The sequence below is a fragment of the Pongo abelii genome, chromosome 8 (genome assembly GCF_028885655.2).
Source record: "Pongo abelii isolate AG06213 chromosome 8, NHGRI_mPonAbe1-v2.0_pri, whole genome shotgun sequence".
NCBI classification, from domain to species: domain Eukaryota; kingdom Metazoa; phylum Chordata; class Mammalia; order Primates; family Hominidae; genus Pongo; species Pongo abelii.
Genome location: NC_071993.2, coordinates 31951072 through 31976095, shown reverse-complemented (window position 1 = coordinate 31976095; position 25024 = coordinate 31951072). Strand labels below are relative to the sequence as shown.

Below are 25024 nucleotides of genomic sequence, written 5' to 3'. Positions count from 1 at the left end.
CTAGTAGCATAAGTCGTCTACTAATTTATGGTGGTGGTAGAAGTGGTAGTGGCAGCACCATTTCGAAGCACTTACTATGCAAATATATTAGTATTATCAGAATAGATAAGCAAAAACTCAGGAAAGCAGGATACATCAGGTTTTACAACTTTTTTCACTTTTAGTAAAGCAAGCATATATATTCTTAAATTTTTAATCATATTAATACTGAGTATATAAAGAAACATAATATTATGAATTACTGTATATAAATGTAATCATGTCACTCTTTGCTTCAAGACCTGTGGTAATTTCCCATCATGTCCAAGATAAAATCTAAATTCAGGAAAGCAATATAAAGCATTTTTTCTTCATTTGCTTACTATCCAATTCTCGAGCCTCATCTCTAGCCATTCTTCTGCTCACCCTACACAGTTTTACCAAACGTGACTTGAGTCCCACAATATGTGTGTGCATGTGTGTTATGCCTTTGCACATACTATTCCCCCTGTATGGAATATTATTTTCCACTAGTATATTTTACTAGGATAACCCACACACATACTTTAAGACTTGGTTTAAGCACCATCCCCTCTATGCATATAAGACAGAATATCACCATCAGTTACCAAACTGTATTCTAAAGGTTTCTTTCCTCATTTTTCTTCCCTACCACACTATAATCTCCTTAGGGCAAGGTACTATATCTCTCATCTTCAGAGTCTCATTACCTTGCATACAATAATCCATCATATTCATCCCACAGATGAACAAACATAGGCCAAGATAAATGGAATTATTTTCTCAATTTCAGAGGCCAAATAATGGCAGATTCAATATTAGAATTTAACACTTTGGGCCAGGCGTGGTGGCTCATGTCTGTAATCCCAGCACTTTGGGAGGCTGAGGCGGGCAGATCATGACGTCAGGAGATGGAGACCATCCTGGCTAACACGGTGAAACCCCATCTCTACTAAAAATACAAAAAATTAGCCGGGCATGGTGGCACATGCCTGTAATCCCAGCTACTCGGGAGGCTGAGGCAGAAGAATCACTTGAACCCAGGAGGCGGAGGTTGCAGTGAGCCGAGATGCCACTGCATTCCAGCCTGGGCAACACAACAAGACTCTGTCTCAAAAAAAAAAAAAAAAAAAAAAAAAAGAAAGAAAGAAAAAAGAAAAGAAAATGAAATTTAAGACTCCTTCCCAGTTCAACGCTTTTTCTATAAATGCACCTAAGGATACCAGCTCAGAAGGAGTTATGCATTAATATATAGAACGTTCAAGAGAGACACAGAGCTAAAAGGAGTATTAAAAAGCGAGATCTTTAAAAACAAAAATAAGGCACAGGTTACTTATAATGAATTTTCAAGGAATAGGAATAGGTGATAAAATAAAACAGAAAAGTTAAACTTAAAAAACTATCTTAAGAATTACATAGGAATAAGTAACATCTATATGTTCTAAGAAATGAAAGAAACAAATACAATAAACTCATCTGTAATCAACTTATCAAAGTTAAAAGTAACTAAAAACTTTTTCTTTAGCTATAACAAAGTGAGGAGGTAAAATATGTAGCCAAAAATCAGTAAGATCAAGCATTTATCTCAAGGAGAAAACTACATCCCTTAAAAACTCAAGATAAATGTTAGGTTTAAACAAACTCCCCATCTAAAGATAAAAGCTACGGAACATGAAAATGAATTGGTATAGTGCTAAATTCCTTAAAACCTTGTAGGAAATAAGAAATCTTGAAGACAACACTCGCATTCCCCTAACTAGGGCCACTCTCCTTAGGCATCTTTCTCTGAAACTGTATCCTCAATAAAGCATATTTCAGTGAATTAAAATGTGTCAAGGACATGAAGAATCTTGAAAACCCTGACTAGGCACAATGTACTCACTCTCAGTTAAAAATGTTCAAAACCAGGGAAGTAGGACTTGTGTTCCTCTATAATCCTGAGCTTTGGGTCTTAGTTGGGCCCTGAGAAACATTTTTAAAAATTTCAAATAAAAATTCTTATGCCAAATTCTGGTGAGTTAAGACCAAACATTAACCTGAAATGGATTACAGTCTTAAATGGTAAAGCTATAAGCTTCTTAAAAATACATAGGAGAAATCCTGAAGATCTGGAATAGGCAAAGATTTCTCAGAAAGGACACAAAGCTTAAATGAATAAAATTATGAATTAAACTCCATCAAAATTTAAAGCTTTGGCACTTCAATGGTACCATTAAGAAAACTGATAAGCCAACAGAAAGAGAGAAATATCTTTAATACTTGTATCCAACAAAAAATTTTGGTCCAGAATATACAAAGAACTCTTACAACTAAATAATAAAAAGACAAACAATCCAATTAAAAATGGACAAATTATTTGAACAGACAGTTCACAAAAGAAAATATACAAGTGGCCAATACATACACCAAAAGATCTTCAAACATCACTAGTCACCAGTGAAATCCAATCAAAACCAAAATGATGCTACCACTCATCTACTAGAATGGTTAAAATTAAAAACATGGACAATTGTTTGCAAGGATGTGGAACAACTAGAACTCTCATACATGGCTGGTGGAAATGTAAAAATGTTTGTTACAAGCAGTTTGCAATTTTGCAGTTTCTTACCAAGTTAAACATACACTTACTATATGTACTTAGGAGTACAGTTACCTGTACTATAACTGTACTCCTAAGTACTGACTCAAGAAAAATGTAAGATATATATGCATATAAATTTTTATGTAAATGTTCACAGTAGCTTTATTCATTAGAGCAAAGAACCAGAAACAACCCAAGTTAATAGTTCCATTGCAGGTGAATGGCGACACAAATTGTGTATTTGGTGACATAATATTCATACAATGGAATACTACTCAGCAATACAAAAGGAATGAGCTACTGATACTTATTAATTTTGATAATATCCTGTGCAAAAGAAGGTGCACAGAAAGTACACACTGCGTGATTCGGTTTATATGAAACTCTAGAAACATTAAATCTAACCTCTAGTGACCAAAAGCAGATCATTGCTAGGGGGCAACAGGTAGGGAAGATTGGCTGAGATTAAGTACACAAGAACTCTTTAGGATGATGGAAATAATGTTCTACTACATCTTGATTGTGGTAACAGTTACACATGTATATAAGTATATCAAAACTCTATCAAAATGTACATGCATAGTGGTATATCTTATTGTATATAAATTATACCTCAATTAAGTTCACACGCACATACACACCCACACACACCCACACACACACACACACCAGGGTATGGTTTTAAATTTTGGCTTAGAATAGTCCTGATCTATACCATAGGAACACAGTAAGACAGTCATCTTCTTAAATATATTCCCAGCCAAATGGATGTATGACAAGGTGCAGACTCCATGTTGCTTAGACTATTCAAATATAGAATGCACAGCTTTTATTCCTTGGACTTGAGTTCTTTGATTTATGTAACAGAATAACAATGGGACATTATCCTTGAAGTTCATGTCAATGTTATACATAAAAGTGATATGGTAAGGTCTCTCTCAATATAATGGCCCTTAAAAAGAGTCCAAGGAATCCTTCCTAAAGCTGAAAGACATACCAAAAGTAGCATTAAGATGAAGCTTCAGTGTCCATTGATCATTTAACAGGTTTGTCCAAGGTCTGAACTAAGCAATGTTAAATGTCAAAGCTACACAAACAATGAACAAATTTTACAGCAACCCCCTTTCAGATGGTAGTTACATTAGCTGGAGTTAATACTGGACAAAAGGATAAAAAATTGTCAGTTGATCCAAGATATATTTAAAATAAATTAATTTAATAAGTAAAATTTTAAATGAACATGTGTTGAAAGCTTAAAACATGTATTAGGCACAATGCCTCACGTACTCCATTTAAACTTTCCCAATTCTGAGACTGTCATGTCCAATTTACATGCAGAGAAACTCAAGCATAAAAAGACTAAGTAACCTGACCAGGGTGATAGGTAGTACGTTACAGGATCAACCCAAACTCTTAACTGCTATATTTGTTCCTCTTAAGAAAGGCTGTATTCAAAAGGTGAACTCCTGATGCATTAGACATATAAATACGAAAAATACAACTATGAAACTAATAGAAGAAAATCCAGGAAAATATCTTTATAATCTATAGATTAGGAAGGACTTCTTACTACCCATAAAGTCAAAATTTTGACATTAAAATTAAGGATTCCTGTACCAAAGTCAAATGACTGAAACGTTGGGGATTATCATCTCAAATACACAAGAGAAATGGAAATCTATCCAAAAAGAGGTGTAAAGGGTATGAATAGGCCAGACATGGAAAGGGAAACGCAAACAGCTAGCAAGGATATGAAGAAATGATCAACCTCCCTGATAAACAGAGAAACATAAATTAAAGCAACTATTAGATTATATTTAGCAATTGAAAAATTAGCAAAATGTAGAATGTTGTACAATACCGAAGGCTGGCAAAAACGTGAGAAAATAGTTCTTTTACATTGTTGGTGAGCGTAAAAAATGGTGTTGCTGTTTTTAAAATAATCTGACAGAATTTAGTAATTATTAAATATTTGATTGACCTATACTCAGCAATACTATGTCTGGACAATACCATGTCCCTAGATATGGTAGTGCTGAGAAACTCTTCCACAGCCATTAGCAACATGTAGGAGGATGTTTATTACAGAATTATTGGTATCCAAGAAATGGAGTCAATCTGGGAATCTGCCATTAGGGGAATTGATAGGTAATTTGTGCTTACTACGCAAATGAACTACTGCAAGGTTAAAAGCAATGAACTAGCTGTACATATAGCAACATATCTAGCTATCAAACAATGCTAAGTAAAGGCAGTAAATTATATGTCAGGTGCAGCGGCTCACACCTGTAATCCCAGCAATTTGGGAGTCTGAGGCAGGTGGATCACCTGAGATCAGGAGTTCGAGACCAGCCTGGCTAACATGGCAAAACCCCATCTTTACTAAAAATACAAAAATCAGCCAGGCATGGTGGTATGTGCCTGTAATCCCAGCTACTTGGGAGGCTGAAGCGGGAGAATCACTTGAACCTGGGAGACAGAGGTTGCAGTGAGCTGATATCATGCCATTACACTCCAGCCTGGGTAACAAGAGTCAAACTGTCTCAAAAAAAAAAAAAAAAAAAAAGAAAAAAAAAAGAAAGTAAATGATATAGCAAAGTAGCACTTATAGCACTTATGTAAATACAAAACACACAAAAGAGGTACAAAATTTTACAAAGCTAGCTACAAAACCAACAGCATATATAAAACATATTAGATTGGGTCCAAGGTAGGAAGGATAGAGTGAATGGGAGCTGAAATTGGGAATAATGACCAAAAGTATAATCCAAATGAGAGGATGCCTCTAAATAATACTAACGCTCTGCATCTGAAATATTTTAAGTGATATAACTACATCAACTACTAAATTTGATACATGTATGCATATGTATTAGAACTTGCCTTTTTTTGAGATGATGAAGCATTCTACACATTTTGGTTTTAACTATAATAAATTTGAAAATTCATGGTATCTAGTTCTTGCTTGTTACCGTCTTAGATAAATATGCTCAAATGACCTAATGAAAATAATACCGAACTAGGAACCCAAAAAGCTGTGACCTAGTCCAAGCTAACTAGTAACGTAAACTTGGCAAAGTCATCTTATCTCTTTGATTGTCTGCTTTACTGCAAAATGGCTTTGGATGATTCTCCCAAATCTCTCCAGTCCAAAATTATTCCACTTCATTTTCTTAATGAATATTTATTCATATAAAGTTATTTTCTGTCTACTCCAATTCCTCATTCCCTTACTTTCTCCCTCCCAAATAAAGCAAAAGCCAAGTGTATCAAAAGAGATTCAGAAAAGTGATGTAGCAACAGGAGCAAATAGCAATTTTAGGGTAGAAAGGAGAAATCATTAAAGAGATACAGTGATTTTGACAGCCTTTTCAAGTATTCAAGGCAGAGCAAGGTTAACCTGAGCCCAGGTTCAAAAAATCTACTCCTTGAAGGATTTCACTACATGCTATTCCATATGTCGCTGTATCTGCTTGGCATTACCCCTTCTTAAAACACACATTAAAGTCTCCTCTAGAGTTTCTACTTAAAGGCCCTAAATTTCAGCTTATCTGTGTCAGTTTTCAGATAAAAAGTTATTTTGGAAAAGATGAATCTTCCATATTAAAAATATATGATTCCAAGAAAATGAGTTTTTTTCATCAGCAAACTAGTTACACTCAGCACTATCTACCTAAAAAAAAAAAAAAAACCCAAAACCAAACACTCTGCTAGAACTGTGGATTAAATGAATACAAAGACCTTAAGAGTAAGGGAAATCAGAATATATTTTAGGCGGTGAGCATGAATAGTAATGGATATCTAAATAATGATGTCACATTTTATTAAAAGAAAATTGAAATCAGAATACTTAAAATATCTTAAACATTTAAAATTAGAATATTTTAAAAAGAGAAAACAGAGGACTTTCAATATAGAATAAAACAATAAAAAGAAATTAACATAATTTATAAATTTATCTTCCATTCACATTTAATTTTAAATCTGAATGGGGGAGGGGAAGGGAGAGGGAGGGAATTAAGAGATCACAAAACATCTGTTGTGAATAATTTCAGCACAGATGTAGTTGTTACTGCAAAAGAGATGAAGGTTTTCCCAGGTTGCCATACTGTAAGGTTTTCTACAAACAGCCACAGTTCATACCTCAACCTCCATGTACCAAGTCTCAATAAATACATAATGTTGATTAGGAGAAGAAATGTGCATATGGACAGATAAATGCAATCCCTATGTATAGAGGGAACCTGTATTAAACAACAGGGAGCTGTTTGAAGAAAGAGAAAAGTAACTTCGTAGAGAATGAAAAAAGCTTAAAGTTTCACCGCTATAATACAAATAGACACTTGAATTCAACTTTTTGCTTTTCCTTTCATAATCTTTCCATTTATCTACATCCGTATTATATAATCCAAAAATATGCTTTAACAAAATTAATGAAGTTCTAAAAATTAAGTTGTTTTCTCTGAAAACAATCATAAAGCAAATTTTACTTATTAGAGAGCATTTTGCTACTTAAGTACTGTATTACACTGCCATCTTTTTAAGCAACCCAGTTTTAGGTTAACAAACAGTGTAACCCACCTCCATCAAGGCTAAAATCCAGACATACTGATAACATATTGAAATTTTTATTTAGTAAAACTGATGTCCTAAAGATGTTTCCTTTAGTGATATAATACTCGAAACACTGCCCCATGCAAAAGAATGATTAGTTTATATGGCAATGCCTACATAATAGATCAAACTGAATTTTAACTAGGGTTGCTACAAAACTTTCTCTACTACATATATTTCAATTTGCTTTCTACTTTTAGTTCATACCTAGTTGAATGATTATTTAGCCAGTAATATGTACAACATCTACCCTTTTAAAAAGTAGTTTAAAAAATCATTTTATCATATTTCCTAATCAGGACACCTTTTCTACTTTAAAATTTTTTGAGTTTTCTTTCAACAATGTACTTTTATTTTAGCTTATATCTCAATTAGAAATAAAGAGCATGCATTTCCACATAAATTAGTGACCGTACTGCAAAGAAACCTTTTTCAATCCTATTTCCACAGCTTCAAGTTTTCTAACCTCTCGTTGTACTCTTGCACACTAATGCATATCTTCTTCCAACATCTCCATGATTTTTCTCCTCCTCCGCTGCAATTCAATACAGGTAGTTAAGAGTAGCTAACAATATAATTCCACATGATACTGCATCTGTGTTTACATCTGGCTCTAACCACATGCTTAAAAGTGATTTATACAGGTAAATCCAAAAGAGGAAAAAGCAAAATAAAAACACAACTATGAGAAATCATTATGCTGTTATTTTAAAAATATCATTCTCAATTTAACAGAAGTTTCTCAGCACATGCTTCAAAAGCTACTACATATGACGTATGCCATTTCAAAGATACTAGAGACTAGAGAAAGGAAGAAAACGGTATTAAACAAATATTTCACATGCTTTTTATATCAGGGTCATCTTCATAAATGATTAATACTTTCAATTTATAAGATACTTTAAGTTTTGCTCCATGCTACAATGTATCTCGTGACTTTGTGGCAAAGTTTCTGAGTTCATAAACACTTAAGCGAATCACACCTATTCACTACTGAGCCCTCAGGAATTAGAATACTAAATTCAAGAAATACCTGTCAGGAAATGAAAAACTATTTACACACACACACACGAAGAACCATGACTTCCTAAAATAAGAAATTAACACAGGCTTACCTGGCAATTCAATACCTACTTAGTTCAAGATAAACAGTATGGCTATTCCATTATGGTACTGATATTGATGCATTTATAGAAACACCACTAAAAATAATTAAGGAAATAAATACTTCTAATGTTCTACCTAATGAGAGGCTTAAAATTTACAGTTATATTAATATACCTATAAGGACACAAAATGAAAAGACATAACTAAATACACTGTCTCATGCAATTATTTACATGCAATTTATATAGTTTCTTGAAAGGAATTATTTTAATACAAGCATACAGCAACGTACGAACTACAGAGACTTTTTACTGCATATAAGATCTCAAAGCAAACTTATATTCCTTAATTACAACTGACAAATTTAAAACATATGCACTCACTGATTCTTAACTAAAGAGGTGGGGGAGGGCTACCAGTAGGAAAAGACCTGAAGGGGAAGGAAAAGATAAAATCTAAAAATCGCTAACATCTGAGTGACTGCTAGTTACCACCTCCGTTAGTAGCTCTCTGCCAACCCATCCATAGTCTAAGTCTACATAAGTTATATAAAAATAATTACACAGTATTATCAATTGTAATTTTCCTTACTACTCTTAAACTTTTACCATTTTAGATGTATTTTAACATCTAAAATATATATTTTAAGGGATCTTACTATGAATTTTAAAAAGGCGTGATTTAAAAGTATTCTAAATATGCAAAATAAATATGGGTCAATTATTACATATTCTTCTCCAAACCTAAGAAGATAAAATAAAATCTTTTTAAAATAAGGAGTAATACAACTGCTCTAAAACAAGAATGAATTAATAGCAATCTCAATTAGAGACTTAAATAACTCAAATTTATAAAATTATTCAAGTTAAAACTGTCCTGCTTCTTTCTAGTTTCGGCAAACTAGAAAATGCTTATGCCTAATTTAACCAAGGCTAGTTTTAAGTAACGATAAGACTTAGAATTATACTGAAGGTCCCAATCAGCACAGTCGATAGAGAGACTTATGATGCTACTACCCCAATAATCATTTTTGTTAGCATCCTCTACTGGTGGTTTCCAATGACAGCAAGGAGAAATGGTGCTGATGACAGAAGGATATGTACCTGCTATTCCATCTAAAGAGAATTAATCAGCATGTGGTCATTAGTAGAGTACATCTCTCTCTCAAAAAAAAAAAAAAAAGGAAGAACAAGAAGAAAACCACATAGAAGAAAGCAGAAAAAGAGAAAAGACAGATTTTTAAAATGCAACAAAGCATGAAATTATAAATGGCAAAAACTAATTCAAGCAATTCTAATGTCACTCCTTTATGGATGACTAACATCATCAAGTTACCACACAAGGTTTGATGCTTTGGCCAAACCTTACTCAATTGGTTTACCCCTGTCAGTTACATTACCTGATACTCCCTTTAATATCCTACCTTCAGACATATTCCAGAAAGGAAATTAAAATATTTTACAGAAGGCTTAGCAGCAAAATCCACGTATCTTATTTCAAAATGAATAAAACATTATTTACATACATATAACAACATAAACTATCTCTACGACAATCTTCCACTGTATACATCACATATTTCTTCATTAAAAAGATTTAAGAGTTAACATTTTGCCAGGCAATTTTCTCCAATAAACATCTGCAACTTAAATATGACTGCACTGCTAAGAAATATTAACCAGCACATATACTGAGGTTTCACAACACAATGGAATATAACTTCATTTTTAATTTGCAAAATATAAGGCTAAATCAAATAGCATGGCTATAATCACCAGCAATGGATGAAATGCATTTGAGAACAAAAAGAAATACAAGGACAGAGCCAAAAGTGATGAAAATGGAAGATACCTGTAGTAGTACAGTGCTATCTTAAAACACCTTTTGTTTTCTGAGAGTAATGCATACTGCAGACAAGACGTTTTGTGCTAAACAGACGCAAATCTGTTTTTCTAATATTAAACACAAAGGAAAAACACTGACAGCAAGCGTGGTAAATAAATCCCTCCCTTGAGAATGAAAGCAGCAGACAGGAGGGGGCTGACATACATGCAGGAGAAAACTAAACACCATCTTTTTTTCTACCTGCACAAGTTGCCATTTGCTGCAGCGATCAAGAACCTCTCTTTCCTGTTGATTTCAAGTACCTTTCAGGATCGCTTTTCCCCCCTTAAGTCATCTGTTGATATGCCTTACGAGTGTAATATTCATATCACAGGATCTCAAGGAGAAAAATCCATTCTTTCCTATTCAGGTAAACATGTTTACAGCAGCTGCACAGACGCTGGGTGGTTCAGACTCACATGTCACACACATGTCGTCAGCAACAAGAAAAGCCCCTTTCTCTGGCTATCAACATTTTAAATAAGGTAAAAAGCGAACAGCTCTTTCCGAACCAACTTACCTTTCATAAAGCCACATCAGCAACGGCGGCAACAGCTCAATATAGAACACACACTATTTGACGCTAAAACAGGAAATTAAAATTGCAATAGCCTATGCTCCACTCCTTGCTATAACAAGTCATCCCTCCACAATGAGGATACCAAAATACCTTTCGATTATAATCAACAGACGTCTTTAAAATGCAAGTGTTTATTTGAATAATTAAAATCACTCACGAAAGCAGTGATTTTAATGATGGCTCCAATATATTAAAAATATAATTATGGATTGGAAGGAAACATCTTGAAACAGCTTAAAAATCTTCGTATCTGCTTCTAGACAGGAAATCCCACACAAAATCTAAAATTGCCAGGAAAGGTTACAAAACCTCGCGTTTCGCATCCCAGAGGGGAGGGAGAAAGGGAGCCCAGGCGCGGGGGGTGGGGCGGGGGGAGCACGATAGAGTTTTTCTCCTAAACACGTATTTCCTCGTTTTCTCGACGCTGCAGCGGTCCCATTATAGACGCATGTATTGCCCCTCTCTTAAAAGTCGTTTTAAAAATAACGCAGGAACCAAAGCGAGCCCCTCGGTCCGAAATGTACGTGTAATTCCTTATATAGCCTGGGCTGCGGCCGGCGGCAGGGCCGTTGCCGCCCATTATTATACAAACAGGTACCGGGGCGGCGCGGGCGGGGGCTGCTCTCCCCGCGCTCCCGCCGCCCCCGGGCGGACAAGTCTCGCCCCTCTCGCCACAGGAACTGTCCAGACAATAACAATCAGCAGACATTTCGCTGCTGCACGAGAGGGAGAGAAAGCACAGCATCGCCCCGAGATAACCAGAAATACAATCAACTTACAACGTCTCTCCAAACTGGAAAAGGCGACTGTGCAACCACCACCACATGTTCAGGTCTCGATCCCTAGGGCTGTCTCTCTTTTTTTTAACTCTCACGCCAGGCAGAGGGGTGTGTGTTTCCCCTGGCACAGCAGTACAAATCAATAAACACTGCAGCTGCGGCGCGAGTAGCAGCCCCGCGCGTCCGTCGGTCCGTCCGCCCCCTCCCCCACCCTCCTTCCACCCGAGACCCAGAGCGCCATCCAAGCCCCATTATCCGGCTTCAGCGCTCCGTGCGTCCGGCCCAGGTAACAACTTCCCCAAAAACCGAAAGAGAAAAGCGCGAGGCGCACGCACATCGGCCCATCCCGGCGCAGACCGCGTCTGCCCCGGGAGGGGGATCTGTCTGTGGTGCTTCCCGGTCTCTAAGCCCAGGTAACAACTCCGAAAACACACCCGCCGCCCAGCTCGCCCCCATCCGCGCGGCTCCCGGCGGCGTTAAGTGGGTGCCTTTCCTGCCCTGTTCCCCGCGCCGCCCCGCCGCGCCCCGCCAAACGTGGACCCCACTCGCGGGGCTCGCCGCGGAGTCCCCAGGCCGGGGCTCTGGGCCGGGCGGCGGGAGCCGCCAGGGAGGAGGGGCGCTTAGGGACCCGCGCCCCCGCGCCTGTAATCCCCGTTCCGCGAGCGCGCCCGGCCCGCGGGTCCCAACTTTACTGCCGCCGGCCGAGCCCTGTCCGCCCGCGGCGCGCACCGCCGGCGCCCGCGCACACGCGCGCACAGACCCACGCAACCCGCGGCCGCCCCGTCCCGCCGCCGCCGCCCGCCCGCCGCGCGCCCACGGCCCGGCCCGAGTCGCGGGGCCCGAGCGACGGCGCTGGCCGGGGCCGCGGCGCGCGGAAGCCACTTTGCACGGTCAGCGCCGGGCACAAGTTTGTTCCGCGGCTCCCGGGGGCCTGGGCGCTGAGGGAGAATCCCGCTGAGGGGGCCAGGAGGAGGGGGAGAGGGAGGCGCCGAAGGGCACAAGAGTGGGGAAAAGTGCGGAAAGAAGCAACAGCCGCTCCACCCGGGACCAGAAAAGTGGCCAGCGCGTCCCGGCCGCCAGCCCTGCGCCGGGGATGCGGCGGCGCCGGCGGCGGCTAACGGTCCAGGAAGGCGGCAGGGGCGGCGGGAGCCGCTAGGCGGAGAGAGACCAGGTAAGAGACATAACGGTTCAGGGAGAGCGAGCGGCCGCGGCGCGGCTCCGGCAGCGGCGGCAGCGGAGGGGGGCAGAGAGCACTACTTTCTACTTTCCCACTCCACTTTGCCGTCCCTGCTCCGGCCGCCCCCAGCCCGGCTCGCCCCCCTCACCCCCGGGGGCGCCCCGGCTGCCCAGCTCCCCCTGACTCCGCCGCTCCCCGGTCCCCTCCGCCACTCACCGTTATTGCGCCGCGGGTTCGCCTGCTTTCTGCGCTTACACCTGGGGCCATCCGCCATGATCCTCTCGCTTGTGTCTAAATGCTCGAGTCACCTCCTCCCCCTCCCTCCCCTTTCCCCCCCACCCCTCCGCCTCCACCCCTCCCCCCTCCCCACCGCACCTGGTTTACGACACTCCCGGCTTTACGACATCACCTTCCTTACACCTAGAGGCGCTCGCTCTACGGCCGGAACCTTGTTGCTAGGGATCGGGCGGTTTGCGGCAACCGTGGGCACTGCTGAATTTGAATTGAGGGGCGAGGGAAAAGTTTTCCTCAGGTGTGGTGGGGTGAGGGAGGCGGGTGCCGGGAAACCGTGGGGACGTGGTCAGAAAGGCGACGGGCTGTCGGAGTTGGAAAGGTAAAGTTGGAGGCTCGGCGGCGTCCTGCCTCCGCGCTGGCCACACCCGCCGCGGCTGCCCGGGGCAGGGAGGGATCTGGCTGATTCTCCCTGTACCCTGTGCCCTCGGAGCTGCCCCTCCGAGCGCCCAGAGGTCCATGCCTGCCTGCTTCCTGGAGGCAGGGCTACCATCAGTCCCACGCCTCGCGTGTCCGCCCCTCGCACCCCGGGGCCAAGGAAAGGGATCGCGGTCTGGACTCCCTGGGGAGTTCCCTTGATGAGGGGAAGGGCAGGTTTGGGGACGGCTAGGACACGCGGCGACCAGAGAGAGGCTACCTGACCCGCGCAGCCCGGACTCCCTTCCCTTCCCTTCCAGGGACGCCTGGTTTCCCCCCAAGCGAACCGGGATGGGAAGTGACTTCAATGAAATTGAACTTCAGCTGGACTGAAAGAGAGGCTAGAAGTTCCGCTTGCCAGCAGCCTCGTTAGTAGAGCGGAATGAGTAATACCCACACGGTGCTTGTCTCACTTCCCCATCCGCACCCGGCCCTCACCTGCTGTCACCTCCGCCTCCTCCACCCGGTCCGCGCTCCCCGCCCTCTTCCTCGCGTAGACCCGTGGGATCCTAGGCGGCAGGACTCAGAGCTAAGGTATCCACAGGCCATGAATTCCTTCCTAAATGAGCGGTCATCGCCGTGCAGGACCTTAAGGCAAGAAGCATCGGCTGACAGATGTGATCTCTGAACCTGATAGATTGCTGATTTTATTTTATTTTATCCTTGACTTGGTACAAGTTTTGGGATTTCTGAAAAGACCATACAGATAACCACAAATATCAAGAAAGTCGTCTTCAGTATTAAGTAGAATTTAGATTTAGATTTCCTTCCTGCTTCCCACCTCCTTCGAATAAGGAAACGTCTTTGGGACCAACTTTATGGAATAAATAAGCTGAGCTGTATTTCAAGTACTATAAATTAACAATGTAGGAGTTATTGATAGAGAAATTGAGAAAACTGAAACGTGACCGAAGTATTGGAAATAACGTAGTACATCACCTAGCACAATGACACATAGTAGGTGCTCAATAAATTTATGCTTATAATTTTTGTCACTTCTGTGGCAGGATTTATTAGGTTAAAATTATCTTTTAAATACCTTCCGGAATTTTAGAATATTCATTAATAATGTCTTCAAACCTTTCAACTGAAATAAATTTACAGCTGAAGTCTGATGATTTAAAGTTAGAAAGTTTAATCTTGAATATAGATGAACATTTTCTCTCCCATATTTTCTTGGGCATTTTGAGAAGTAAATGCATTATTTATTGCATTTATTGGTCCGTGAAATGTGACTGTAAATATTCTTTGCTATACATTATGTCTATATATCTGCATTCATCCTCAATGCCAAAACTAGAATCATTAGTCTTAATGATCATTTTAAGTACAGGCAGTCCTCGCTTTCCTTGATACCGTGTTAACCGAAACTTGTGCGTGTCAACACGGTGTCCTTACTTTGCTTGGTTAAGTGTGAGCTCTTCCTCCCTTTTTTTTTTTAAGAGTTGTACAATGTTTTTCATCGCCTGCCGAATCAGGTCATAGACTATGGAATTGCCCCCACCCCACCAACATTTTTACAGCTACCCTGATTTCTGACCAGAAAGGAAAAAAAACTTTCCAGCTCTATCACACATTTTACCTATTCTTAAACTTAGGAGGTATTACAAATAGCATTTTCTCATGTTCTCTTTCTGGCCTGTACCTACCCCTTAAGCTTCCTTCAGTGTTCATCCTCACCTCATAAAGAGATGAAGTGAAGAGACAAACAGAAGTCATTTTCTTCCTTACTTTAGTGGTTTCTGGTTTAGTTAGTTTGGGCCAAACTGTGTGGACAAGTACCTTTTCAGGTAACCTTTTTTTTCTTATTTCTATGTCCTCAACACCTAGTGGAGTATGTAGCCAATAGTAGATGCTTAATAAACATTTCTTAAATTAATATTGTTGACCTTTTCTGACCCTGTTCTTGACAGTAAAATACATAATCTGCCTTCATCCCCTTAGTCCTTAGGAACAGATAAAGTCATGGATATGAAAGTGATTACTGTCATTAATATCCAGATTAAAATTGCTCTTGATTTTAGTTTCTCCATAATCATTTTCCCTAAACAATGAACTCTGTTCATCTTTTTTTAAAAATATGCACAGTGAATATTACTGGTAGCCCAAATCTTCTAACATAAAATTTCCATTTTGTAAAAGCTTCTGATAAGCATATATGTTATTAATTGAATGTTTGATTATTATACTTTAATGTTCTTGAAAACATTGATATCTGGACTGGAAAGAAAACAGACAAAAGTAAATCTCAGAATAAATTACTGCTTTAAACATGATGCATGTGTGACGGTTGCTTCTTATCTCTTAAATACAACTAAAGAATAGGAGGAAAATCTTTAGAATCAATTTATAAAAGAAAATTATTAAAATTTAGGTTTATTCAAATCAAACGGTAGGGAATACTAATATATGAGTTTAACATGTATCCTGCATTCTTGGTTTTAGTAATTGTAGTGCTGTCATACAGCATACATTCAATATATATGCTTATTTTTAATATGTCAATGAAATGTTAACACTGCTTCTACTGAGCACTGGGATTATATATGCTGAAGGGGAGATATTCTAAAAATGAATTTCTATACTATTCCAAATTTACAGGGAAAAATGTAAATGGATAGAATAGTTCCAATACTGAGTTTTTTCTATAAATTTTTCATAAACCCTTTGCACCTATTTGCTTTTCATATATGATTCATGTATAAATTAGGATAAAATTTGACATAAAATTATGTTAAGTTTAAAATGTAGAGTTTAAAATCATGGTGTTCCACATGAAGCATATCATTCCCACATACCTCTTCCAAACACATTGAGAAGTGCAATGTATAATTCTCTAGTCTTCATCAAAATTTAAAGTTGGCTAATTTCATGGAAGGCTAGCATGTAAATGCAACTCTTGAATTCAATACCTAATTTTAATCTTAGAGTTTTTGAAGGAAAAAGAATGTGATACATGTTATCCCTCAAAGTACAGAATTTAGAGGTCCCATAAAGCCGCTACTCAATTCTTGGCTCTGACCATGGCTCCTGACCTATAGTAATTCTGGATTTGCAGTTCACCATGGAACAGAGAAGGGCAATGGTCATTTCACTGTTGCAGTCTCACCAAATTCTGCAGTTATTGAGTCAGGAAGGAAACATGACTACAGGGTGATGCAGAACCCACAGTTGGCCACAGGACCCATGCCAGCCCTTCGAATACAGCCTCCCAGGAGGTATCACAGGGACAAATGTTTTCTCCATACTTCCATGTGATTTTTGTTACATAGTTTACCACAAAATGGTTTTTACCCCTCTGGGGAATGAGGCTCCTATTTTTAATGTAAGTTAATGAAATGTTAACACATGAAGTTTCTTATTTACGAGGTGATTTTTCAGGAACGTGTCTAATACAGAGATAGATATAAATATATGGAGAAAGATGTTTGCAGGATGTCAGTGAACATCCAAAAAGTAAAACTAGTATTTTCCATGAAGTCACAATAATTGAAAAGGATTTCTTTCAAAGGCTGCCTCCATAGAAGTTAGATTGTAGTTTCTATTACTAATATTACTTATGAATATGAATAACATTTAATTTTTTCTACACTTAATTATACGTAGGTAACTTGAGAGGAAGCAACACGCATATTTTTGATTTAAGTGAATTTTAAGTATTTACCATGATATCAGTGGTCTGATAGCTTGTTTCTACTGCTGTTTTTTCTCTTTTGTATCCATGTATGTCTTTTTTCTGTCATCTTGACTTCTTTTAGCAGCTGATTGATTCTGTTACAGAGTATGGCTGTTTCTTTGACCTACAGTGCTGGTGTTCTGTAAACCACAGATCCTCAGTTACAGTCGTTGCCTCTGTTCAATCCTTGGTGTACATGCATTTAAAATGTTTGCAGTCAGTAACAGGTTTTAGATGTTCTACCATTGTATTAAACTCACATGAGAAAGTTGGTGATAAATACGCTGTGTCCAATTATATCCACAACTTTAAGATCCCTGGTCACACCCTTCTCATTCTCTTCAGACCTCATGCCTCTATTTCTTTTCTCTCTCTCTCTATCCTACTTACATAAATAGATCAGACATTGTGCCCCTCCCCACTGTTTTACTTTGTAATCATTCCCTTCCTCTGTCTTTCTTTGTGCCCGCTCTGTTTGGATCATTTCCCTTTCTCTTTTTGTTTAAAATTTTTTGAATCGTTCCAACTCTGTGAAATGCTTTGCTTTTTCATATTATCCTTGTTATGCTCTGTCCTTCAAAGTTCATTCTCTGCCTTTCCATGCTCTGCGAGGCTGACTTCTGTGGAAGTCACATCACCCAGGCTTCTTTGCCCTCTAGTTCCTATTTGGTTTCAGCCAATTTGGAGGCTTTGGCAAATGATCAGAGAAAGAAAGAAGAGAGAGGTCAGGATATTTATTCTATTCCCTGCTGCCTGGCTGTGGCTCTAGCTTCGTTCCTCTACCTGAGGTCCCTGGCTCCTGTCCGACACCCTCATCCCATGGCCACAGGTCTTGCCAAGTTCCAGAAACTGCTTCTTCTCTTTGTGTCTTCAGGCCCAGGGTGGTAATGGTTGATTGCTTCATCACTCCTTCCCTTAAAACCTGTCCACACCTCTGTAAATAGTCTCTTCATTAAACTCTCTACAGTGTGTCCTTTGAATGTGCTATATGCTTCCTGCCAGGACCCTGAGTAATATGCATATAGAAATAAAGCATTTTAACCTTATTTCTTACCAACCAATAATTCTGCTATTTCCATTAATTACAATACTAATGTTAAATGTGATATAAATGTCTTACATCATTTGTTGAACAAGTATATACTTATGTTCTAATGTACGTACTTGCAAAATCTGGCAAATACTATCACATAGTAATTATTCAATAACTATGAATTATTATTGAATAATTATTCAATAACAATAAATATTTGTGGAATGATGGCCTCTGCCTTAATCTAAAATCTAGGCGAGACAACTTTTACATATTTAAAACAATGAGAGAAAAAAATCATACCACAATATTAAGTTAGAGAGAGCTAGTTGTCCCTAATATGTTTCTTCCTCTTTTAAAATGATAGAACTGTCCATTTTTATCACACTTGAAATAATTCTTAGCTGGGTGTGGTGGTTCATGCCTATAATCCCAGTGCTTTGGGAAGCCAAGGCAGGAGGATTGCTTAAGGCCAGGTGTTGGAGCCCAGCCTGGGCAACGTAGCAAGATTACTCTCTACAAAAAATTTTAAAATTAGCTAGGCATCGTAAACCACACCTACAGTCGCAGCTACTCAAGAAGCTGAGAGGCAGGAGGATCACTTGAGCCCAGGAGTTCAAGGGTGAAGTGAGCTCTGATCACACAACTGCACTTCAGCCAGGGCAACAGAGTGAGACCTGCTTCTAGGAAAAAAAAAAAAAAAAGGTTCTGTTTCTCTTCTTGTATGTATCTAGGTCTCACTATGCTACTTAATTCTGGCCAAAGAGATGTAAGTGGTGTGCACAACATTGACAAAGATCTTCAAGAAGAGATGCTTCATCATCCTTTACCTTCTTCCTGTGGATTGAAATCCTGCTGGATTTTCTCAACTTCGGCAGAGCTGTCTAGAGCTCCTTAAGTTATGCACAGCAAAAAGACTGAAGGAACCTGAGTCCTTGACACTGTGGAATACCATTACCAGCCCTGGACTTCCTCCTCCAGATTTCTCTTTCTCTTGGAAAGAAACAAATGTACCTCTTGCTTCAGCTGCCATTCTCTTAGGTTTTCTGTCATATGCAGCCAAAGTTAATCCTGTTCCATGTGGGCATGTGTATTTGTTTCCTATTGCTGCTGTTAAAAATTACCACAAACTTAGTGGATTAAAACACATAAATCGGCCAGGCTCAGTGGCTCACACCTTTAATCCCAGCACTTTGGGAGGCTGAGGTTGGCGGATCGCTTGAGCTCAATAGTTCAAGACCAGCCGGGCAACATGGCAAAACCCTATCTCTACAAAAGATACAAAAATTAGCTGAGCATGGTGGCACAGGCCTGTAATTCCAGCTACCTGGGAGGCTGAGGTGGGAAGATGACTTGAGCCCTGGAGGTGTAGGCTGCAGTGAGCCATGTTTGCACCACTGCATTCCAGTTTGGGCAACAGAGACCCTGTCTCCAAAAAAAAAAAAAAAAATTGTTTTAATTAAAAGAAAAGTAAATGTATTATCTTACTATTTTGGAAGTGAGAAGTCCAAAGCAGATCTCACAAGACTCAAATCAAGGTTTTGGCAGAATTGAGTTCCTTCAGAAGGGCCTAGGGGAGACTCCATTTCCTGACCTGTTTCAGCTTCTAGATGCTGCTCACATTCCTTGGTTTTGAGCCTCTTCCTCTGTCCTCAAAGTCAGCAACATCCAACAGAGTCCTTTGCATCTTGCCAGCTCGCTCGTTCCTCTATTCTGCCTCCCTCTTCCAGTTATAAGAGCCTTAGTGACTAAACTGGGCCCACCCAGATAATTCAAAATATCTCTTCATTTAAAGGTCAGCCGATTAGCATGCTTAATTCCATCTACAATGTAAATTCCCCTTTGCCATATAACCAAACCTTTTCCCAGGTTTGGGGGATTAGGACGTGGACATCGTTGGAAGCCACTATTCCGCCACTCACAGTATGCAAGTTTTGTATTTCATGATTGAGATATATGTTTTATTTGTTCATCTTTAATTTGTAGATTTATAGCATTATGCTAATTGGTCATTACTCTGTATATAACATTTAGCATTGTGCCATGTAGAAGTTTTAATTGTTCATTAGTTCATTTATTCAACTGATATTCTTTTTTTTTTTTTTTTTTTGAGACAGAGTCTCCCTCTGTCACCCAGGCTGGAGTGCAGTGGCAGGATCTCAGCTCACTGCAACCTCTGCCTTGTGGGTTCAAGCGATTCTCCTGCCTCAGTCTTCTGAATAGCTGGGATTACAGGCATGCACCACCGTGCTCAGCCAGTTTTTTGTATTTTTGGTAGAGACGGGGTTTTACCGTACTGGCCTGGTTGGTCTCGAACTCCTGACCTCAGGTGATCCACCCGCCTTGGCCGCTCAAAGTGCTGGAATTACAGGTCTAACATTCTTGAGCATATTCTATGTGGCAGACACTGCATGGAACTGTAAATGCCTAATGTGGTCCCTGACCTCAGGAAGCTTACAGGTTTGTGGGAGAAACATGTATTAAAAGGCTGATACACAAATGTCAAGGAAATATGGTTTACCTAAGAGGAAGATCTAAACAAACCCAGAGTCAAGGAAATCTTTCTTGGAGAAGTAATAGTGTTGTCAGAAGAGTAGGAGAAGAGAGTATTAAAGGCAGAAGTTACAGCATATACAGAAATCTCAAAATGAAAGTATAGTGCTTTGTGGTACAAATCCAATAGCATTAAAGCATTGAATAAAATGGGCTCATAGTTCCAGATGAGGCCTCAGAGGTCAGTAAGTAGGAGCCAAGCCATACAAAGGTGCTAAGGACGTGGGATGTTGCATTGAAACACCTGTAGGCCGTGAAGGGCCTTGAAGTTAACAGCATCTACCGTATAGAAGATGTGAATTAGTGTTCTGTGAGGGAAACGAAAAAGTGAGCAGGACAGCATCAAGAGAACTTAACTTTTTAAAAAATTTCAGTTGTTATTTTAGACATGGGGGATACACGTGCAGGTTTGTTACATGGATATATTGCACCCAGGTAGTCAGCATAGTACCTAGTAGGTAGTTTTTCAACCCACACCCCTCCCTCCCTCTAGTAGTCTGCAGTACCTGTTGTTCCCATGTTTATGTCCACGTGTACTCCATGCTTAGCTCCCATTTGTGAGTGAGAATATGTGGTATGTGTATTTTTCTGTTCTTGCATTAATTTTGAATAATCATATAAGAAGGAATAATTCTGCAAGGAAAAGCAACACAAAAATAAGATGTGACTTTGCAAATTAAGCACACATGAACAATAATATTTGCAGATTATCTTTTTTTTTTTTTTTTTTTGAGACAGGGTCCTGCTGTGTTGCCCAGGCTGGAGTGCAGTGGTGCGATCATGACTCACTGAAGCCTCGACCTCCTAGGCTTAAGCGATCTTCCCATCTCATCCTCCCAAGTACCTGGGACTACAGGTGTGCGCCACCATGCCTGGCTAATTTTTTGTACTTTTTGTAGATACGGGGTTTCGCCATGTTGCCCAAGCTGGTCTAGAACTCCTGGGCTCAAATGATCCTCACACTTTAGCCTCCCAAACTGCTGAGATTACAGGAATGGGCCTCCCTATGCAGCCTAGATTATTTTAACAAGTAGTGCTGCACTGCTGCTAAAAGTTCAGCAATATAAAGCATAATTAATATTTCCCATGTTTACAATATTAATAAAGTTGTTCCAGGTGATACCTTTTTACAGTGGTCTTTCCAGGTCCTCATACTGCCTTAGTACATGGCATGCCCTCAAAATTATATGATATATGAATTAATATAAAAAGGGTCCCCAACATATTTTTTAATACTTGCTAGTTTTTCATTATTATATTTACTGCAGCCTAACATATACTAATGTCCTGTCATTCAGATTCTGCATCTTCTAGATTACCTGACATATTTCCGAGAAGGCAAATTAGTTTTCTTTCCCTGGATTTCAAATTATCTCAGCATTTCTCCAGGTGTATCAGAATTCTTGGGGATTAGACAACCACATGCTGGTACGGACTTAGAATACCCAAGAATACCCAGAATAGCTAGTAATTCCCTCACATACGTCCAAGTACTTTGTACATATCACTACTGTGGTGTTTATCACTTTTGTTTTTTCGTTTTGTTTTTATTTTTGTTCGTTTTTGTTTTTAGACAGAGTTTTGCTCTTATTGCCCAGGCTGGAGTGCAATGGCACGATCTCAGCTCACTGCAACCTCCGCCTCCCAGGTTCAAGCAATTCTCCTGCCTCAGCCTCCCAAGTAGCTGGGATTACAGGCACGTGCCACCATGCGTAGCTAATTTTTGTATTTTTAGTAGTGATGGGGTTTCACCATGTTGGCCAGGCTGATCTCGAACTCGTGACTCATGATCCGCCTGCCTCGGCCTCCCAAAGTGCTGGGATTACAGGCGTGAGTCACCGCGCCCGGCCACATTTATCACTTTTACTACTTTTTTTTTTTTTAACATCTGTCTCCTAGTCTGAGCTTTCATCTTTGCATTTCTGATACAGAAAACATTGTCTGATGGGAAGTACACTCAATAATTGTAGAAAAGAGGGAAAGTTTCTGCAGTTGGTAAAACATTCTGGCCCAGAAGTTTTATGAAGGGCAAGTGGGACAGTGTATGTGAAGTGTTTTATGTAGGATCTGGCACATGGTAAATAGTATATGAAAGGTAACAAAAACAGCAAAAGCAGACTCTCAGGAAAGATTAGAGTCAGATAGTAAGGGCATAATCCACTAGATTTCTACACAGTGCCTTTCTGTTCAAGGCTTAAAGGTAAGATCATTTGTATCCCTAAAAATGTCACTTCAGACATAGTTGGATTAATTCTAACCTAAAGAGCAAAAAGAAGAGATATTTCACTCATAGGTGGGATTGAACAATGAGAACACTTGGTCACAGGAAGGGGAACATCACACACTGGGGCCTGTCGTGGGGTGGGGGAGGGGGGTGGGATAGCATTAGGAGATACACCTAATGTAAATGATGAGTTACTGGGTGCAGCACACCAACATGGCACATGTATACATATGTAACAAACCTGCACGTTGTGCACATGTACCCTAGAACTTAAAGTATAATAAAAAAAGAAGAGATATTAACATGCTGTTTGTTTAACATTAGTTAGAATATTATGTTGTCTAGAATAACTGTTAGCTTACATTAGCTCTATTATTTAAGGAACTGTCTACACAACAAGTAAACTTCCAGTTTGAATGGTTCTAGCATAAAGAAAAGACAGATAATTAAGGTGATGGATATCCCAAGTACACTGATTTGATCTTTACAAATTATATGAATGTATTAAATTATCACATGTTCCTCAAAACTGTGCACATCTATTCTGCATCAATAAAAAAAAGTAAACTTTTTACCTTAGGATAAATTATTTGCAATGCAGTTAGATGGCATAGGATTCTTACCATTCTTACACAATTCTTTTTAAAAATACAAGTTGCTGGGCATGGTGGCTCATGCCTGTAATCCCAGCACTTTGGGAAGTCAAGCCAGGAGGATTGCTTGAGTCCAGGAGTTTGAGACCAGCCTGGGAAACATAGTGAAACCTTGTCTCTACAAAAAATAAAATTAGCCAGGCATGGTGGTACATACCTGTAGTCTCAGCTACTCGGCAGGCTGAAGCAGGAGGATCCCTTGAACGTAGGAGGTCAAGGCTGCAGTGAGCTGAGATTGTGCCATTGCACTCCAACCTGGACAACAAGTGAGGCCCTGTCTCAAAAAAAAAAAAAAAGCGCAAGTTAAAGACTATAATAGAAATATTAAAACTTAGTCTTGTTTCTTGGTTTGTACCAATTCAAACTGGTCCAAGCCAAATGATAGGAATTTATAATAAGGATATAAGAGTTTTTGTTTTTGTTTTTTCACAGACCCTGAGAGTAGACATGTAGGCAGGTCACACAAGTGAAGAATCGGAACACCTTTAGATAGGCAAGCAGCACCACTCCATTCTTGCCTCTGAGTCTGTCTATGCTTCCGTTTTGTTTTCTTTCAGGGCCTACTGCAGTGCATGAAGGTGGTATGGACTCAGAACTCTGAAGTCTGAGGAGACAAATACATGCCCACCATAACAACATCACACAATACCTAGAGTCAAAACAGTTATCCCTATTCCTACCCCCAACTGAGTTATTCAATAAAGCCTGCATTATTGAATCTGTTTTCCCGTGTATAGTTTATATAGTTACATAACAATTAGTTTTTTCCATATACTTAGGATAACTACATGTAATTTAGTATTCTGCTGTTTTCACTTATATATCACATACATTTTCCTGATACAGGTACATAGTCTTTATATTTATCCTTTTTCATTTGACTGCTATGTTTCTCAAATTGATATACTGTCATTTCCTAAGCCAGTTATATATTGTTGAACGTTTAAATTACTCCCTTTTTTGTTTGTAAATAACATTGTTATGATATAGTTTTTGTTTGGTTGGTTTTTGATCATTTCCTGGGAAGGTATTCTCAAAACTGAAATTACTTAATCAGTGGGAGTGAACACAGTTGTGTCTTTTAAAATATTTTATCAGCTTCCTCTCAAGAAGGATTGTACCAATGTGTGTTTCCACTAGAAGTATATGAGTTTGTCTCACCATGCTTCAAAATTTTTCAAAACTGGTAGCTTATTCACACTGGAACATATGAATTGTTCAACATTTTAGAATATATATATATGAAAACACTTAAATGGACTAATCACAAGCATATATAAATATGTAATAAATTCCACCACTGATTAAGCCAGTGATCCTGCTAGCTCAGTATCTTGAGACCTAGTTAAGGTCTTTTGTGTTAAATTCACCAATAGCATTTCAAAAAAAAATGTTACTTTTTATTTCTGAAGGCTTTTGCAAAGGAATGGCTTTGGTTTTATGACCAGTTCTGTC

At 39.4% G+C, this 25024-nt stretch overlaps 1 protein-coding gene and 1 long non-coding RNA gene across 22 annotated transcripts in view; one reads left to right on the top strand and one right to left on the bottom strand.

The window, feature by feature from the left end:
- ZEB1 (zinc finger E-box binding homeobox 1) overlaps positions 1 to 15701 on the bottom strand; it is a 193933-nt gene extending 178232 nt beyond the window's left edge. For 7 of the 20 annotated variants that reach the window (XM_063727011.1, XM_063727010.1, XM_063727012.1 and 4 more), the window contains exon 1: positions 12939 to 13056. Coding sequence is in view for 6 of the 20 variants with exons in the window: in XM_009245221.3 (XP_009243496.1) it covers positions 12939 to 12996 (58 nt within the window). In the remaining 14 variants the exon portion in view is untranslated. 20 annotated transcript variants of the gene reach the window in all.
- On the top strand, positions 11753 to 24287 carry LOC103891608 (uncharacterized). 2 transcript variants are annotated; one of them, XR_008510374.1, is made up of 3 exons: positions 11753 to 11958; positions 21431 to 21548; positions 24127 to 24287. It is a non-coding gene; the product is annotated as an uncharacterized LOC103891608 (long non-coding RNA). The 2 variants fall into 2 exon arrangements; XR_008510372.2 differs by lacking the exon at positions 11753 to 11958 and adding an exon at positions 12360 to 12716.
- The last annotated feature ends 737 nt before the right edge of the window (positions 24288 to 25024 follow it).